Raw genomic sequence first — 19,027 nt, forward strand, 5'->3', positions numbered from 1 at the left:
CACTGTCTACAGACAAACAAAAAATTGGAACTTTAGTTCCCTTTCTTCTCTCTTTATGTATTATTGTTACTTATAACATTGTATCAGTTGCAAGGTTACAAGAGGCAGTGCCCACTTCTTGTAGAAACCCTAAAAAACGTGCTATTGGTTATCGTTAATATAACAAGTTGTAGAATAAAAAATCAAAAGCAATAAAGTGACCAAATTATATTCATATCGGATCTGGTTTAGACAGCAATCATCCCTAGTTCTAATGTTTTTTCCCATACAGAGAATTGAGGGCCTAAAAATTAATGCAAATTAGCATCCATTGCAATGTGTTGCTGATGCAGTGTCACGGAGCAATCTCACCTCCCTCTTCAAAAATGCTGGCAAAGCAAATGCAGCTTTGTGCATCTGCAAAAAGAAACACATGACATTTCTTTCTTTTATTTATTTGGAAAGGAAATAAAATTTTATTATTGGAGAGGATATACTCAAATCCTTAAATTCAAGATATTATAACTTGAATTGCTATGATGATAAGAGTCTCTCGAGCAAGTAAAATTATCAACAAAGGTACTCTATATTCATGCAACTAGTATATCGTGGGATCAAAATCAAATAGTTCATAATACAAAAAGATTTTGATGTTTTTAAAATTTAAAATAATGAGTTTAAAATCTAAACTATCTAATCTTGTTCCAACAATTGCTGCGATACAGGGGCAAATTCATATCTTATTAATTGGTTCAACATATACGAAGTCATAATTTTGTTATTGATTCTTTAACAAATCACTCAGATGACTTTTGAAAATAAATTTGTAGAAACAATGCATATCGATGGCCAATATATTTACTTACTAACCTCTGAATTATAGAACATAAGTTCTCTTATGTGCTCAGAAGCGCCTTCAACTTTTTCAATAGGATTGATGGGGTTAACAAAATCAACATCTGGTCCCTCTTTTGAGCATAGGATAAAGCCTATCAGACCACTGCATGCCAAACAAGGAAGAGAACATAATACCATATACAAAAATAGCTTAAATTATTATTGAAAACAAAATGTAAAAAAATGTCTCTTGAAGAAGACAAATACAAACTCTAATATCGTATAAAAAACTAACTCCTAAAATTTTAAGCTATTTGGTGGAGTCTTTAATCTTGAAATCATACCGAAACCACAATTGAATCACTTAAATAATCAAACCAAAGATTGTATCGATTTATGATTCAACCGATTAAACTGTCCAATTCGATTTGACATTTTTAAAAATTGCTTGAAAACCAAGATTAACAATATGACAAAAAGCAAAAAGAGGTAAAACTGAAACTAGCTAATTATTTCTTGTTTGTTTAGTCAGTAAATATCTCAAAGATTACATATCATGAGCAGAATGAACAATTAAAAAGACTTATAATCAAATTGAAAAGTGTAACTAACTTACCTTGGATATGTTGGAACAGTTGTCCATGCATAACGTACAGAAGCAAATGTTTGTTGACAAATGGAGATCAAATCTTGAATAAGGTGAGTATGAAGCCACATACTTTCAGCCATATTACATAGCACTCCACCAGCCCTTAATGCATTTGCTAGTGTCACAAAAAATGGCTTCTCTACAAGTTCCTGAGCAGGACCTAAACAACCAAACAGATAATAACAGATTTTGTAAGTGGCTGATTAAATCAACAAGCAGATGAAGGAAGATTCTCACTCATTTTGATCCTCCAACTTTTTAAAATATTATCTTAATTTTCTCTGTTATTGATCATAAAAAAATATCAATTTCTTCAAATTTCATTGCGTTACGGTGTTATAGTGTAGTTATGGCCACTATTTAACACTACTAAATAACATATCGCACAACAATAACAAATATTTCAAATTCTGATACTCATTATCGCTGCTATAGCCCTATTTGACAATACTGGTTTAATTTTTAAACCTTAAGATATTATACTTTTTAATGAAATCCAAAGCAAAATTGTGGATAATGTAAAGAACCAATCATTCATCCAAAATAACAAACTAAATGTATTACCATAAACTTTTTAATAAAAAATAAAAAATATAATTCACAATATATAATAGTCCAAAAATCTAATAGCATCAGCGACATACATAAGGAATAAAAAATATTAATGAAATGACATACCTACTGGATCAGATGAATCAACAATTATAGCATCATACTTTCCTTCGGAGGTAAATTTCAAAAATTCAATAGCTTCACAAATTTGGTTAAAAGAAACAACATTAATTCAGATGTTTATAGTATAAGTAATAGAATTGAAAAATCAACAATTGAGAACAGTATATAATTAGAGATAGATACCATCACCAACATGCAGATGCACTCTAGGATCTTCAAATCCTATAGCTAACTCTGGAAAATACTTCTTAGAAACCTAATCAATGATTTCAATGGTAATGAGTTTTATAAATTTATTAAAAATCAATTATATGATTGATGAATTAATTTTTTTTGTCTTCCATAACTTACATCAATAACCATTTGATCTATCTCACAAATATCAACATGAGTAACAGAACTGTGGCGGCATATTTCCCTCAGAACTCCACCATCTCCACCACCAACAACTAAAACCTAAATCAACAACATTATAATCATTTAGCATATGTTTATAACAGAATAAAAAAATCAATGTGCAATTATAAACAACATATGCTCCACAACAACAACAATAATATTAAATAATAATAATTAAAGAAATTTGACTTCATTTAAAATATATAATGCAAATTGCAGTCTGCAACCACAATTGCATCCACGATATAATTGTCCACATTCAAAATCCAATATTTAAAGCTATGAAAATCACATTTAAAAGAAAGTTTAAAATCTACAAATTAGTGAGTCGTTGGATCAAAATTAAACGGTTTAGATAACTTGAAATGGATATTAGTGAGTGCACGGAATCTAATTCTGTCATGATGATAAGATAAAACAAAAATAACTTAACTGTTTTTGGGGACTGAATTGAACAAAGAGGAAGATGAGTTATCATCTCTTGGTAAGCACATTCATCTTTCTCAGTCAACTGAACAATCCCATCCAGAACAAGCACTTTTCCATATGTTAATGACTGCAAAACCAAAACAATTGGTGTTGATTAATTAATTATATATTAGGAAGAAAATAATCTTGAGTACCATGTAAGAGGAAGATATCTAACCTCAAAAACCAAAACCTCTTGGAACAAAGATTTTTCCTTGAACAATACATTTTCTACTTTGATTGAATGGGCTTCTCCTAATCATACAAACCAAAACCATCAGCATTACAATACACAAAATATGAGCATGATTGTAAATCAATTTTTCTATAAATAATTGTAAAACAGGAAGAAAAAAAAATTGTCCAAATTTGGATTTTCTTAGGAAACCAAATGTAATTAAAGCATTTAATACCTCATAACTCCAGGTTTGTTCAATGTTTATAACTTAAAGATTTAAAGTATCGAATATTTATAAATTAAGAGACTAAAATGAAAAAAAAAACTTAAGTGATTAAAGTGTTTAACCTTTTTAACTTCAAAAATAAAAACGAAACCAAAAAAATTTAAAACACTAGAATAAAATCTATAAATAATTTAAGGGAGTAAATGTCTAATTTAGGAAAATGTTTTATACAAAAACAAGCAAAATAGGCTTAATTAATGGATGAGTTTAGGTTCGAATATGTTGTTTTTGGTTCGAATATCAAATTGTTGCTAAAAAAAAGCTTTACATCGAACAAACATTTAGTTCACCATCCTTAGCCAAACAATTCAATCTCATACTTGGATTTCATATTCCCATTCAACATTCACTACAACAACTCAATAGTCACATTAGAAGATATTATATATATTATGGAATTGGACAAACCTGGCCACATTGGATTGTTGAAATAAATAGCCTTACCTATGATGGAGAGAACAAAAAAAAAAAATAGAAAAAAAATAAGTGACAATATTTTCTAAAACACAAATAAAGTCCATAAGGTTTTACACAATTATAATAAGCACTTCAACTTAAGTGAAGGTGTGATGCATAAAATTAAGAATGAAAAAAAAAAAAAAAATAGCAAGATGATGACCAGAGAGAGTCTGAGATTCTGAGAACCATCCAGATACAACAGTAGAATGACACTTTGATTCAAGTTCAGCTGCTGAAATCTTAGCCTTCAAACAACAAGAAGGAATTTCTTTCTCTTTTTCTTCACAATTCATACTGTTATTGCAATGGCATTCCATAAATTACTTTTCTTTTTTCAACTCTTTATAGTTTCTGTATGATAAGAAATTTATTCTATCAAAATCAGTTCACCAATTTACAACTCTATAGTTTCTGTATGATAAGAAATTTATTCTATAAAAGAGCACTAAGACAAAAAAAATCAAGTCCAAAAGACAAATATCATACTACGAATTTCAATTGTACAAATTTAATTTGCAAATCATATAAACCTGAAATTCTTTCCAATTTAAATTCCAAGGTACAGAATCTCCAATTTATAAAGGAATCTCATATTTCAATTTTTCTAACGAAAAAGGATTGACTTTGATATTATATTTTACTTGATTGCATAAATAAATAAAGTTGTGGTTTGTTGTCAAAGTCAACTATTAGGAAAATATATATGATGTCTCCTCAGGTTATGGACTAAGTGATATTTCATTAAGTAAAAAAAGTCAAATAATTTAAAAATAAATCCCAAACAAAAATACAATAAATCTACACAATACTGTTCTTCCAAAAACAATTTTATTATTAATTGAGAATATTTAGAATTAATTGAGAACATAAAGATCACAAAATATTTTGTTTGCTACTGCTTCAATTTTCAAGAGTTTTTTTCATGCTCAAAATTTGTGAGGCGATAGATGTAAAATCAGAATATTTTGAAGTGAAAATTATAATCGAATGACTTCCCAGAAATTGTGTGCAAATTTCTTTATTATAAATATTTATTTATGGACCAACAAATAATTTGTGAAGGTGATTGTACCTAAAATTAAATTTTGTGAGAGTCAACGTCGTGCCGATCAGAAAAAGAAAATCGAAATTTGATAGGATTGTCCAAACAAATTTGTTTTGGTGGTTTGAAAAAAAGCATCCATATATTGAAATTCATATCTAAGGCATGTTTGGGGTGGTTCTGAAAACAAATCATGGTCATTTGAGGCTAAGGTGATTTTTTATTTAATTTGAAAAAGTTTCCTTTTTTATGATTTTTTTTTTAAAATTCAAAAGATTAAATAAGTTTTTAATTCTTATAAAATTTTAAAATTTTATTTTTAGTTTTTTATTTTTATTTTTAAATATGATCTTTTTGAGTTTCCACAAAGTTGTTATGCAATAAATCACCAAATTGTCGAGATCGGGCATTTGTTTGAAAATAAGTAAATAATACTCTACAATTGAAAGACGTTAGACAATATAACCCATTAGTTAGTTTGGACCGCTAATGAGATTGACGTAGACGCTAATGGCTTACGTGACGAGTTCAACTTTTAGTCAATTCATTGTCATAAAAGAGAGACTAATTGTCCAATTTTGGAAATATGAGATACTAATTTGCTTGATTTTGAAAACAAAATTTAAACTCAATTTAAAAAAAAAAACTAAATTTTTTTCATTATTGCAACGATAAAATTTCCATTTATATAATCCATTCTTGTTCTTCTTTCATAATTTCATATATTCTTCTTTCAAGAGTCTTCATTTATATAATTCATTTTCTCTTTCATGGTGTTCAAATTATAGAAAATAAAAGAATTTAAAACCACTTATTCTTCTTCCTACATGAGTGGAAACTTAAACTATGTGATTCTCAAATGTCACTATGAAACATATGTTGTTGTTAGAGTTACTGCAACTAAAAAGAACTTTGAAAGATAATTATTTTCACGTCCCTTCTCCAATTTTTTTTATTTTTTTCCGAATGATATATAACTATAATTTCTTTATATGGGTTGATGAAGTTAAGAAACTAGGTTCACTTAATGGGGAAATAGACCAAGATGTGTGGAAGGCAAAGCTATTGGACAAGGTTGACAATTTGATGAAAAAATCATCAACTAAGAACAATGAAGCTTATGATGTTTGGAAAGTAAGAATGATGGACAAATTAGTCTCATTATTTAAGGACCATGGAAGTGAAGAGGTGTGGAAGGCTAGGTTGATAGACAAAGTTGAGTTATTAGGGAATGAAGTCAAAATATTCAAGTATATTTTGACAATAATGTTTATATTTTGTATTTTGAACTATTGCTATGAGATATATTATTTTGAATGTGTTTATGTAAGGAAAATATAAAGTATTTAATTTGAGATTTGAAATTTATAACTTCAAAGAAAATAAGTCCCCGAAATGGTTACAATTACAAATAAATTAGCCTCGAGACATTCTTTTTAAAAATAAACTAAATACTAAAATACATTAATGAAGTTTATTTAACTCTAAATAAGTATCAATTAACAAGTGTCACTCACATCATCTAAAATATACTACAACTTAAATATATAAAGGTCAAGTACATCATCTAAATGATTCCAAAAGAAATATTAATAAGGAATAAATATCAATTACATCGTCCAAAATATAGCAAAACATCACAAAGACAAAAAACATGATTCAAAATGTTTCATTTTTCAACTGCTTAATTCTTCAAATGTTCACTCATATGTTTACTACCCTTGATTTAGAGATTGAATCCCTGAATTATAAAAGGAATACATTAAATATGGTTTATTTATTCTTGAAGTAGAAAATGACACTCTCATGGGTAGTGGTCCAAGAGTTAATCATGTCATGAATGGTGATACTCTAATGGATAGAGGTGGTGGTGCATTCGTGAGTGATGGTGTAGATCTCCTAATGAATGGTAGTGTAGGTCCTCTAATATGTGGTGGCCTTATATCACACCATCAGAGTATATAACTGGCCCTCTAAATCCATATGTTTTAACTTACAAAAATCAAAATCAATATACACAAATTAGTACCTGAAATTATTCACTTCCTAGCAATTTAATCACAACAATCATATTAAAAATGTGTAATACAATCATTGAGTTATCATTCATTCTTTATAGTTTCTGATGCATCTCCTTGGACATGTACCTCTTGGGACAACACTTAATCTTCATGAGTGGGTCTAGATTGTGAAAGTAGTATTTCAATTTGGCTTTGTCTTTCTTGTGCATCACTTTGGGTGAGAAAATTAGAGAAATTGGAGAGATAAGTAGACTTTGAGAATACAGTAGAAAAAATGAGAGAAAATTGGGGAAAATGGGAAACAAAAATAGAGGAAGAAAAATAAGTGGTTTTTGACTTCACAATGACATTTGAGAATCATAGAATTTAAGCTTTCACCCATTTAGGAAGAAAATTAATGGTTTTTGATTCTTTCATTTTCTATTATTTAAAAACTATGAAATTGGAAGAAGAATAAATTATATAAATAAAGGTTATTGAAAGAAGAATATATGAAATCATGGAAGAAGAACAAGAATAAACTATATAGATGAATAAGTTATTGTTGCAATGATGACATAGTTTCAATTTTTTCTTTTTCTAAAATTGGGTTTCAATTTCATTTTTACAATCCGACAAATTATTCGTATGTATTTTCAAAATCTGTCAAATTTGCCCCTATTTTATGTGGCAATAAGATGAATAACAACTAGGCTCATCATGTATGTAGTTAACGTACACGTCAACCTCATTAATAAACAAACTAACATAGGACTATATTGTCCAACATATTTCAATTTTGAGGTGTTATTTGTTGATGACTCTTCATCATATGCATATTTTTTATTGTTTTTAGTCTTATTTATCTTTTATTCATTAGTTAATCTAAGAAGTTATTTGATATATTTTGTTGATTTTAGTTCTTTGATTTAATAAAATATTTATATTCTTATTTCCTTGACTAAGTAGAGATTTTTCGTAGTTTTGTGTTGTTACTTTGTTTTAGTGCAATGCTGAATTTTGTTCAGAAATTAACATGACCTATGTGGCGTATTTCAGCCATATCTGGAGCTGTAAATGTCCAATTGAAGTCAAACTAAGTGTAAATGAAAGCTATGATCCATAGCTACTACTTTCATGAAGACACCGAAATCCAATTCAGACTCGACAGAGGAGCAAAATGCAGAAAACATCAAATAGAAGAAGTTGTGCGCCTGAAACGTAACAGTTGCGCCTGAGATGCATTTCCACCCTTTTGAATTTGTCGAGTTGCGCTTGAAGCGCAAAAGCTGTGCATGGGGATGTGGCATGCGACAACATTCACTAAAATGCATTTTTTTTTTCCAGTTTCTATGTATCTTTTTGACTATTGAGAAATTGAGAGACTTGTGCCCTAGCAGAGAAACTCAAAGACAACCGTTTCTAACATCATTGGAGCAATTTTATCAAGAATCATTCATGAATCATTCTTGTAAGTCTTCTTTAATCCCTACCGTTTGTATGTATGTCATGAGTAACTAAACCCTATTTATTAGGGATGAGTATAACTAGATGAAACCTTTATTTTTCAGATTTTATTTCTAGTTATATGAATGAGTTTATTGAATTATTTTTCTCATCTCTGTGTTTAATGTTTTTTAATACTTTACGAATGGCTTTTTAATACTTTACGAATGCTTGAGATGAGACATTCATTAATTTGTAGTTTAGGGATAGATGTAGGTCATGAAACCAATTAAATTAGTTGTAAAGGCAATAGTTTAAAAAGAGAATTCATGTACAGTACAATAAGACTTAATTCTAATATTAAATTCACTAAGGAATTATGGGTTACTTTGGAATTAAAGGTTCTGTCACTAAGACATTAAGGCAAGAATAATAAAGAGAAATCGATAATAACTCAATAAAGAAATTCAGTAACTAGGATCAAATTAGACACCAAAGTTGGATTCGAAGAGCAACTCATCTCTGACATTTTTCTTATTATAAAAGATCAATTTTATTACTGTTGTTAATTTCAAATATTATTTCAATCAATTCAAAAACTTTTTGTTAATTTTAGTAATTAAATATAACTCGATAGTAAAACGCAATCCTTGAGTTCGACATTTGGTACTACGTTTTATTATTACTTGCAATGATTCAGTACACTTGTTGAAACGCTATCATTTGTCTATTTTCAAATTTCAAGGGGGTAAATGCTCGACCCATACGATTTATGTGGGCAATTTGATGATTTACTTGTTTTAGTCCCTATTAAAATATCAACATATGTTTTTTGAATGATTTGTTGGTATACATGTTTACAATATTATAAAAAGTTTTTCAACAACAAATGAATTAATAGATCTAGGTCAACATTTGAAGTACTTTTCTTGAATATAGACATTTAAAAAATTCATAATTAATTCATCCCAAGTCAAAAAGTTTAAATTTGTGTGGATGAATTTTTAATAATGATCTAAATATGGTTGTAAAAAATAAATTTAAAAAATTTAAAAATTAAAGAATATTTCATTTCAACAAAGACTAAAACAACTTATATAATAATTTTGTAGCGATTAAAAAGTGTGATACTTTTTACACAACAAAAAAAAAATCAAAATTTTATAAGAATTAAAAACTTATTTAACTCAAATTTAACAAGTTTAATCTTTATTTTGGTCGTACAATATAGAGTGAATCATATTTTAAAACAAAAGTTTATATTACACCTTTGTAATATTATATTCTCCACTTTTGATCTCTCGACTCTCATTTAATTTTTATTATCTAAATTTGCTATATGGCACATGATTAAGATCAAAATTATATTTCCTTTTCTTAATCCCACGTGACATTAATAATAAGTATTTTTATTTATTTATAAATTGGGACATTAATATTAACCAAATCTAAATTATTATTTAAAAAATAAAGAGATTTATTTTAAAAGAATCAATCATTATTAAAAAAAATAGAGAAATTAAATTAAAATCATTTAATGCAACATTAAACATCCCTTTCTTTTTTCCTACACTCCATTGGCTTTGCAGGTGGGTTGGAGGATCAAAGCTTTCGTTTCTTGGCCATGTCGGTGATGAAATTGGTGGTTAAATTAAACTTAACTATTGGATTAAACTTAGAGAAGATTCAAACAGTGATGAGTTTAGGTTCGAATATGTTGTTGTTTTTGGTAGTAGTAGTAGTAAGATGAATTAATGGATGATTCTGAGTTTTTCAAATTTTGGGTTTTGTTGATTTTACTGAGTTTTGATATATTTGTGGAACAAATTTTGATTTTAATTTAAATTGTCTTCCTTTAAATATGAAAAAAAACTTTTATTTTTATCTTTTCAAAATCTTAGGCCTCCAAATCTTATTCATATGATATATAATATATTATGTTTATATATATATATATATATATATAATATTATTACTTGCAATCTTTTTTGCATAATAAACAACAAGTTAAATTAGAAATCTAGAAAAAACTCATAGTAATCCCTAAAAAAGGCACCAAATTTGAATTTATCAACTCCACTACATTTAACCTTTGCTTACTCTCAAGCAAATTATGCCTCAAAGATAATAGATTTTTTTCAATTTGAAATTCACCTAAACATCATAATAGATTTTTTTTCAATTTGACCAATTTAGACTAAATCAAACATCTTCTACACTATGTCGATTAAGTAAAATTAATTCTCAGAGTTCAAAATGTGTGTGATTAACTTTGTTGCTTCTAAGCATTTAATGTCAAACACGTAATTCAAATTTCAAACACGTAATTCAAATAAAACAAGCGAGCAAATGTGTCATCATAAAGCATGATTCTCAATGTAAAATATTCAAATAGACACAATAAATAAGTAAATGAGAGAAAGTAAAAGTAACTTCCCTTAAAGAGCTTGTAGTTAGACATTTTATTTTCTAAAAAGAATTAAACATACAAAAATAATAAATTTGAACTAGAATTAAATAAAAATTTATTAATATAGGTTGCCTCGTACAAATCCCTTGTTTAATGCTATCAGCATGACGATAGCCTAAGAATCAATCATGCGACTCTCTAAGGACATATTTCACCTTTAAGGCACTGCCTTTTCTTAACCTCCTAACCACATAGTTCACATTTTTCTTTCTTTTTCTATGTGATGAATGAGTTTCGAAAGATGGTGAAATTCTAATTTTATCTCCACACACCACTATACTACGATCATGCAAGATAATATATTTCCAAAGGGTCTTGCATCTTGTAGTTACTAAAATCATTAGTAACAATCACATTATCAAAATATAAAGAAATAATATGAGAGAAATTTTAAAAGGAATTTAAAACTTTAAAAACATCTTTTTTCTTACAACACCAAGTCACCTTCCCCTTTACCACATTTACTATAGCATCACCAATAGTTAATATAATATTTCCCAAAAGAATTGGGGTCTCTTGATTTTTTTTATGACGATAACCATAAAGTCTTGTGTTGATTTTCCTCAAAAGTGATCTATTAAGTACGAGCTATTTATCTTTCAATAAATGTTTGTCCTTCGTGTCCAAATTCGTCTTTCAACTCTTCATCAATCGTGAGTGATGATTTCAACTTCATTTGACTTGGGCTATGTAACATCCTTTTTTTTTTTTTTTATTTCAAACAAAATATATAATTTCCCATGTAATTCCAAACAAACAAACAAATAATCCATTATTAAATTAAAATCCACCAGTATCTCAATTAGATACTTAATACTCAAATTGTAAGGTTCAGAAATGTAGTAATAAAATGAGAATTGGCATAGACTAGAGTTCAACATAGATAAATTTCCTAAAGCTGACCACTACTACTCCTAGAATTAAATGAGATGTTCCATCTATTCTTCTGAAAACTTTACCGATTGTGCAAGTAGATTAGGAATGTCATCTGTCCAAAAGTAAGGGTCATCTCCAAAATTCTTACTAATAAATAATAAATAAATAACAATAAATAAAACAGTACAATACCCACATAATTAATGACATTATTCCATTTAAATTGCCACATATACAGTAACAATTAAAAGACAACAGAACAATGTTTACGTAATTAATAACATTAGTTCATCCAAAACAACAACCAGGAGGTACACTGAAAATACAAATATATTATTATGATATCTGTATAAATAATAATAATCGTTACTCCATACAAACAACCTTACAATAGAATACCACGATATCTACATCATTAATAACACTAATTCACTCAAACAATTAAGAATTAAGAGGTACAGTGAAAAAAACAAGTACAATATTACATATTAATTCACCCAAAACTAACAACAGGTACATTCATGAGCATAATATCCACATCATTCATTATTAACATTCGCATTCATTATTAACACTGCTTCATCCAAACGAACAAATACAATCGTATATAGATTTATCAGTATAATATATACATCGTTAATAACATTATTTCAACCAATTATCATAAGATACAATGTATCATTTATCTTTATAAAACATTAATCACACTTAATTCAATGCATACTCAAACAGACCTTATGACTTAATCTATATGCCAATGTAATGATTCCGGAATATCGCTTCCCCCGGGCTTCGTGGGTCCTTTCAAGCAACACCACTAACTCGAGCTTTGTGGGTCCTTCCAAGCAACACCAATAGCTCAACATTCCCGCAAGGATCTGTGGGCTCCAACCAATTATGGACGCACCACCACACGATTATGAATGAATGCATGAATGTGGACACTTTAATAAATCATTAATATAATGTGATGCTAAGTTATTAATGGCATTTCACATATAACATTTAGGCTTAATTGCAGTTTTGGTCACCTTATTTTAGCTGAATCGCGAAAGTAGTCCCCCCCATTTTGTTTCTCTCCAATTTTGGTCCCCAAACAGAATTTTGGTCTAAAACTTGATGAAATTTCATTTTTTAAAGCCGTACTACACCATTTATGATCATAGATTTCAGATACAGTTGTTCCACATGAGATCTTGAGGCATGATGTGACTTAAATAAATGTAAAAAAAATGAAATTTCATTAAATTTTAGACCAAAATTATGTTTGGGGGACCAAAACTGAGAAGAAACAAAATGGGGGGACTACTTTTGCAATTCAGCTAAAATAGGGGGACCAAAACTGCAATTAAGCCTAACATTTATCATTCATACCTTGAATATGTTCAATACAACTATTATAGCAACGTATCACATTATATTTATTCCTTACACTTTGAATATGTTCAACACAACCATTATAACAACCTATCGCATAATATTTATTTTTCATACTTTGAATATGTTCAACATAACCATGAATATAACATGTTACATCATATTTATTTTCCAAATTTTGATAAAAGCAATTCAACATAGTATATATTCAATCTCACAATTCTAAAATAATTACAATCATACAATAAATGCAATCATACATTTCAAAATAAATACAATCATACGTATAAATATATAATTGGAGTGATGCCCTTACCGTGTCGTGATTAAATTCTCACGCAGCGGTCTTTTTGCTCCAATTGCACTACACTTGATGAGATGAATTACCAACTCCTTCTTGAATTCTTTCCTTTTTCTATCTTAAACTCTTTTTGCTATATCGCACAACGTTGTTTTTGAATGGAAGACGTCCCTTTTGTTTTTTTTTTTTCCTTTTTTTTATGAGGAACGTTAAGCCGTGGGAACGTTAAGGCAGGAGTGGGGAACGTGGCATTTCCACCCAAATGAAACATTTTTTAACGGTTGCTTTTATTATTATTATTATTATTATTATTATTATTATTATTATTATTATTATTATTATTATTATTATTATTATTATTATTATTATTATTATTATTATTATTATCAAAAATTAAAATAATATCGTCAACAATTATTTCTATTCCCAAAATTAAATATAAAAATAAAATAAAATGACTGGGCGTTACAGACTCAATTTAATTGGATGACGCGTATGGAGGCCTTTGATATAACTCAAAAAGAGTATTTTGCATGAAGGTGGTAAGTTTCTCATCGATATCTAGGTCATTTTTCTGCTTTAGACATTGAAGTTACATGCAAGAGGGTATGTAAGTAATGTTCCACGTGAAGGAGTACAAATCATATTGATCCCATCATGACAAACCTCATAGTAATTCTAAGAATATTTTATTGGATAGTCTTGACTATCATATCCTATCAAGTTACAATATTGACAAGGAGGAGGAGTAACTGTCTCTCAATGTCTTTTAATTAATACTTTAAATATCAGCTGAATAAATAAAAGAGAGAGAGTATAGAAGATGACACACATAACTTTATACTGGTTCACCAATGAAGGCTACGTCCAATCCTCACACACTTGTGAGCTTTTTACTATGGATCAAATGGATTAACCTCTCACAGAGGTTAGTTACACTTCGTGTGTTCTTTAGCATCACAAAGCTTACAACTTTATTTCTTACAACTTTCAACTATTCCCAAGTGTAACTCACTTGGAAATTACAAAATGATATGAGTATTATGATGTTTCTCTTTACTTAACACTTTCTAAAAGAATATTTCAAAGATATAGTGTAAGACTATAGAAAGTATAAAGAGATGATGGAAATGCTCTTGATAACTTTTATAATTGCTCTTTTTATGCAGTGTTGTTGTGCGTTTGATGATGAAGAGCTCCCTTCATTTTATAGAGTTTTTGTGATGCTCTATCCATGTGTCAAAATGCTTTATGACCGTTGGGGACTTAATCAAAAGTCCAATGTTATTAATCTTAATTATAGAAATGCCATTCAGATGTCCTTTGGACTGTTTCAGTCCATCCTCGTATAAGAGGTTCAATCCTCCTAGAAGTTAGGACACGAGGTGTCCTTTTCTTTTTTCATTCTTTAAGACATGTAAGACTATATTTTTATCTTGTTACCTACAATCTTTTTGTACGTTGATGTGTTGGGTCATTTTCAACATGTGAGGATGAAGTGAGCTAGATGTCCATCCTCTTACAGTCCATCATCTGTCATATAAACTCTGGCCTTCGACCTCTTATTTTAAATTGATTTTTCTTTCATTCTTTGACACTGATTTATTTTCTCTTTATGACAAGAAATCATTATTTCAGTGACATTGAATATTTTGCATATCTGAAACTTCATCCTCTTAAGGGTTCATCTCATTGTCTGTCTATCCTCCACTTTTGAAAACTTGATGGATTGAGTCATATTTTTTTTCCTTTTTGTCTTAATGATGAGTAACTTGTTTTCTAATATGAATTCACTTAAGAGCACAAATTAGTCATTAACCACAATCATAATCTTTTAAATAATTTTATTATCATTAAAATCATTTGAGATATTTTTTCTCAACAATTTATTCTTAGTTGTCCGTGATATAATCTCTTATAGCTTTTCTCTCAGCCATATTTTTTTTTCTACAAAGGATCATCAGTAAAAGACTCTGAGGAGCGAATGAACATGCACAAGTAAAAAAAACATTTAATAAAACTAATAACAACTAAATTAAAGGAACAATTTTTATTTATTTATTGTTTTTTAATAAAATAAGGTAGGGTAAAAATAAAATTGAAATAATAATAAGAAAGAAAAGAAAAATAAATGAACAATTTTTTTAATAGCATAAATTAAAATAGAATAAAAATAATAAAAACTAAAGACAAGCTGAACAATCATAATTTTTTTGTTTTCAATAATTTAAATTAAACTAAAACAAGGGAAAAAATCTCTAAAGTAACAAAAAAAGCCCCGTTTAATATTGTTAAATTAATCCTTGAGAACGGCGCCATGAACTTGTTGCATTAATAATACACTTAAAACAAATGTACTCTATTACATAAATAGTATAATAAATAGTATAATAGATTATCGTATTCCTAAAGATTAATTAAGAAGTATCAAAATAATTTAAATTATTTATTATTTAGACTAACAATAATAAATATTATTTAGTTGTTCCTGTCACGAAATAAAAAAATAGCAAATAATTAGAAGCACAAACAAAATTGGAGAACAAATCACGAGGGTACCTTATCAAGTTTCTTGAGACAAATTAATACATAGTTTTGTTGGTGTGTACTATTTTCATAGACATATCAATACATTATCAATTTTAGATAACACAATTATATATTAATTTGTATCCAGAATTCCAATCTATCATATCAAAATTAATTATTTTTGTACGTTTAAAGTCTATTACTTTAAAAAAGAATCATAAAATAAGTGTTAGTTTTATATGAATTTGCCTTCAAAAATAAGAATTTAATATAAATTTAATATAAATGTAACGACAGTGTAAATATATTTTATATTATCAATTAATTACAACTATCAAATTAATAAAAATATTTAATTTTTATTTTGACCACCATTAAAATAATAAATATGATTATCGATTATGATAAACTGTAAATTTTTTTATATTGGTGCATAAAAATTAAACTCTAAAAATAAATTAAACAAAGCCAACAGCTTCTATATAAAGGTTGTTCCTTCACAAATCCATTTGAAAGATTTTGTACGCGATTGCTTCTAGAACTTACATAAGGATCCATACCTTGCTTCCTATAGTAATAAAAGAATATAAGAAATTTAACATAAATAAGGTTGCTAATGACCAAGTATAATGCAAGTTCCATTCAAATACTCAATTCAACTTAGTGTTTTTAATTAATCAATGGCCACTTCCACATTTCTCTCCCTTTCATGCACTCCCCAAAGCATGTTGCATTCCAAACACAAGTCACACACACGATCCTCAACTATGTCATTGTTGTCACCCCAAGTAGGACTAAAAAACCTCTATCACCCTCTAAGGAACAATGTGTCTTCTCCTATTCAATTGAAACCTAGGAGAATTCATGTTGGTGGCTTAGTAAAGGCATCAATAAATAACAACAAGAATGTGGAGGTGTTAAGTAAAGAGCATCTTTCTGTGTCTTTGGCCAAACATATTGCTGACCTCTCCAATAAATACATTAGAGAGAAAGGACGTTTCACTGTCGTTTTGTCTCCTGGACCTGTCAAGTACCTTAGGTATTGTTTTGCTTGTATTTTGATTCCGCTAAATTCATTTTATAAATTTCAAATCTCTTGCTCTTGCATATTGATTGTGTTAAGGAAACAAGTATAATTTTTTCCCTTTTTTAGTTGAAAAATAAAATAGTTGTATCTAGCTTTGCAAAGTTAATTATATGTGGAAAATTTTGACAATGAATATTTTATGTTACAATTACAGGAAGCTGGTGGAACCTCCATATTGTGACACTATCGATTGGTCTAAGTGGCATATATTTTTGGTGGATGAGAGAGTGGTGCCAAAGACTCACGTAGATAGCAATTACAAACTTGCTTATGATGGATTCATCTCTAGGGTATACATAACATTATATATTATGTCACTTGGATATTTCTTTCGCCAAACTTAGTTTAATTTTATGATATGATACCAAATTAAAATTGAACTAGCTGAGACCCTCTTCATTTCTCAAAAGAAATTGAAAGCTCCATTACTAATGTTTTAAGTGTATAAAAGTCTAATTGTATAATATAAATGACACAATTTTCAAAACATATGCATATATTCACTAAAAACTTTAGTAATGGAGGAAATGGAGATAATCTTAACTCATTCAAAATAGATAAGGTTTAAAAGAGTTTACTAAGACATGCATTTCTCACCTTACCAATCGATTTTATATGAATCAATTATACTAAATATAAAAACTTAATATAGTACCAAAATTTATCTTTTTACATGCTTAGGTAAAGATTTGACATAGTTGACACTCACATTTGAGTCACATTAGATTGTTGATGTCATAGGCGTCGCTCGTTTGCGTGTTCTGTTTTGTTTTCTTTTGTCGTTTTGTTTCTTTCTCATAAAAAAATAGTCCATTTATTTGGGCCACTCACTAAACCCAATAAGACTAAAAAAAATTTATATAAAAAGACACGCTATTTTATAAATCAATTTTGTATAAAACTGACTCAAACTTATATAAAAACCTAATCAAACTTTTTGACATGACTCATTGTATACTTATTAAACTCTTAAATTCTTTACATTGACTTTGTTCAATTAACCATGAAATTATAATAAAAACATAAAATTATGGACAACATTCTCCATATTCAGTATTATTACTATAATAAAATTGACTATCGTAAGATTCTCACCTAATTGAAAAATATCAATATTGTTAGACTGAATATCATATACTAGATCGAACTTGAGATCTCTCAATTATATACTAGTTTCTTTACTGTTTCTTCAACAGACAAAATAAATTAATCCACATTGTTGTATTTGAAAGGTACCAATCCCCGCACTAAATGTGTACACAATTGATGATGCCTTACCAGCAGATGGAGCAGCAGATGTTTATGAAACAACAGTGAGACGTTTAGTGACAAGCAGTGTGATATCAACATCACCTCTCACAGGATTCCCAAAATTTGATCTTATGTTATTAGATATGGGACCTGATGGACATGTAGCTTCTCTGTTTCCAGGGTACCCTGCAACAAATGAGAATAATAAATGGGTTACTTATCTAAAAAATGCCCCTAAACCACCTCCTGAGAGAATCACTTTTACATTGCCAGTGATCAATGCTTCTTCAAATATTGCTATGGTTGTGACTGGTGCTGGTAAAGCTGATGTTGTTTACTCTGCACTTGAGAAACCTCCTAATGCTGATAATTATCTTCCTATTCAAAAGGTTTCACCTGAGGGAGAGATTAAATGGTTCTTGGATAAGGGTGCAGCTTCAAGGCTGTATAGTTAATTTGAGTGAGCGTTTGGATTGATAGGGAGTTTGACTGAATTATACATGGTCTGTCGTGATTTTGACAAAACTTACACTTTGTAATTTTGAAAAATCATGACACTGCTATGATTTTGTTAAATTCACTACGTTCTAAATAGACACATAATATATATATTTTAAAGAGAAAATAAAGCAAATTATATGGGATTGCTACTCACGATTTAAATTAATTATGTTTTTTTTTTTTTTTTTTTTTTTTTTGATTTTTTATTTTTTCTATT

At 28.5% G+C, this 19,027-nt stretch overlaps 2 protein-coding genes across 2 annotated transcripts; one reads left to right on the forward strand and one right to left on the reverse strand.

The window, feature by feature from the left end:
- Positions 1-182: 182 nt before the first annotated feature.
- On the reverse strand, positions 183-4,372 carry LOC101492874 (spermine synthase-like). The gene is made up of 10 exons (XM_004498382.4): positions 4,091-4,372; positions 3,880-3,915; positions 3,186-3,262; positions 2,973-3,095; positions 2,492-2,596; positions 2,324-2,396; positions 2,144-2,215; positions 1,433-1,625; positions 850-979; positions 183-396 (listed from the first exon to the last, which is right to left on the reverse strand). Exons 1-10 carry the CDS (start codon positions 4,245-4,247, stop codon positions 301-303), a joined length of 1,062 nt encoding a protein of 353 aa, XP_004498439.2. The 5' UTR covers positions 4,248-4,372; the 3' UTR covers positions 183-300.
- Positions 4,373-16,588: 12,216 nt separating this feature from the next.
- LOC101506419 (probable 6-phosphogluconolactonase 4, chloroplastic) lies at positions 16,589-18,972 on the forward strand. The gene is made up of 3 exons (XM_004498347.4): positions 16,589-17,010; positions 17,213-17,348; positions 18,291-18,972. Exons 1-3 carry the CDS (start codon positions 16,652-16,654, stop codon positions 18,762-18,764), a joined length of 969 nt encoding a protein of 322 aa, XP_004498404.1. The 5' UTR covers positions 16,589-16,651; the 3' UTR covers positions 18,765-18,972.
- The last annotated feature ends 55 nt before the right edge of the window (positions 18,973-19,027 follow it).

The sequence above is a fragment of the Cicer arietinum genome, chromosome 4 (genome assembly GCF_000331145.2).
Source record: "Cicer arietinum cultivar CDC Frontier isolate Library 1 chromosome 4, Cicar.CDCFrontier_v2.0, whole genome shotgun sequence".
Classification (NCBI taxonomy): Eukaryota; Viridiplantae; Streptophyta; class Magnoliopsida; order Fabales; family Fabaceae; genus Cicer; species Cicer arietinum.

Bases quoted from the DNA above. Each gene is read 5' to 3' on its own strand.
- LOC101492874 (XM_004498382.4), bottom strand. From the start codon at position 4,247: ATGGAATGCCATTGCAATAACAGTATGAATTGTGAAGAAAAAGAGAAA. The intron at 3,263-3,879 runs GTTTGTCCAATT...TTGTATGATTAG, and splicing joins CAACAATCCAATGTGGCCAG to GAGAAGCCCATTCAATCAAA. The intron at 2,397-2,491 runs GTAAGTTATGGA...ATCATTGATTAG, and splicing joins TAGATCAAATGGTTATTGAT to GTTTCTAAGAAGTATTTTCC.
- LOC101506419 (XM_004498347.4), top strand. From the start codon at position 16,652: ATGGCCACTTCCACATTTCTCTCCCTTTCATGCACTCCCCAAAGCATG. The intron at 17,011-17,212 runs GTATTGTTTTGC...TTACAATTACAG, and splicing joins GGACCTGTCAAGTACCTTAG to GAAGCTGGTGGAACCTCCAT. The intron at 17,349-18,290 runs GTATACATAACA...TGTATTTGAAAG, and splicing joins ATGATGGATTCATCTCTAGG to GTACCAATCCCCGCACTAAA.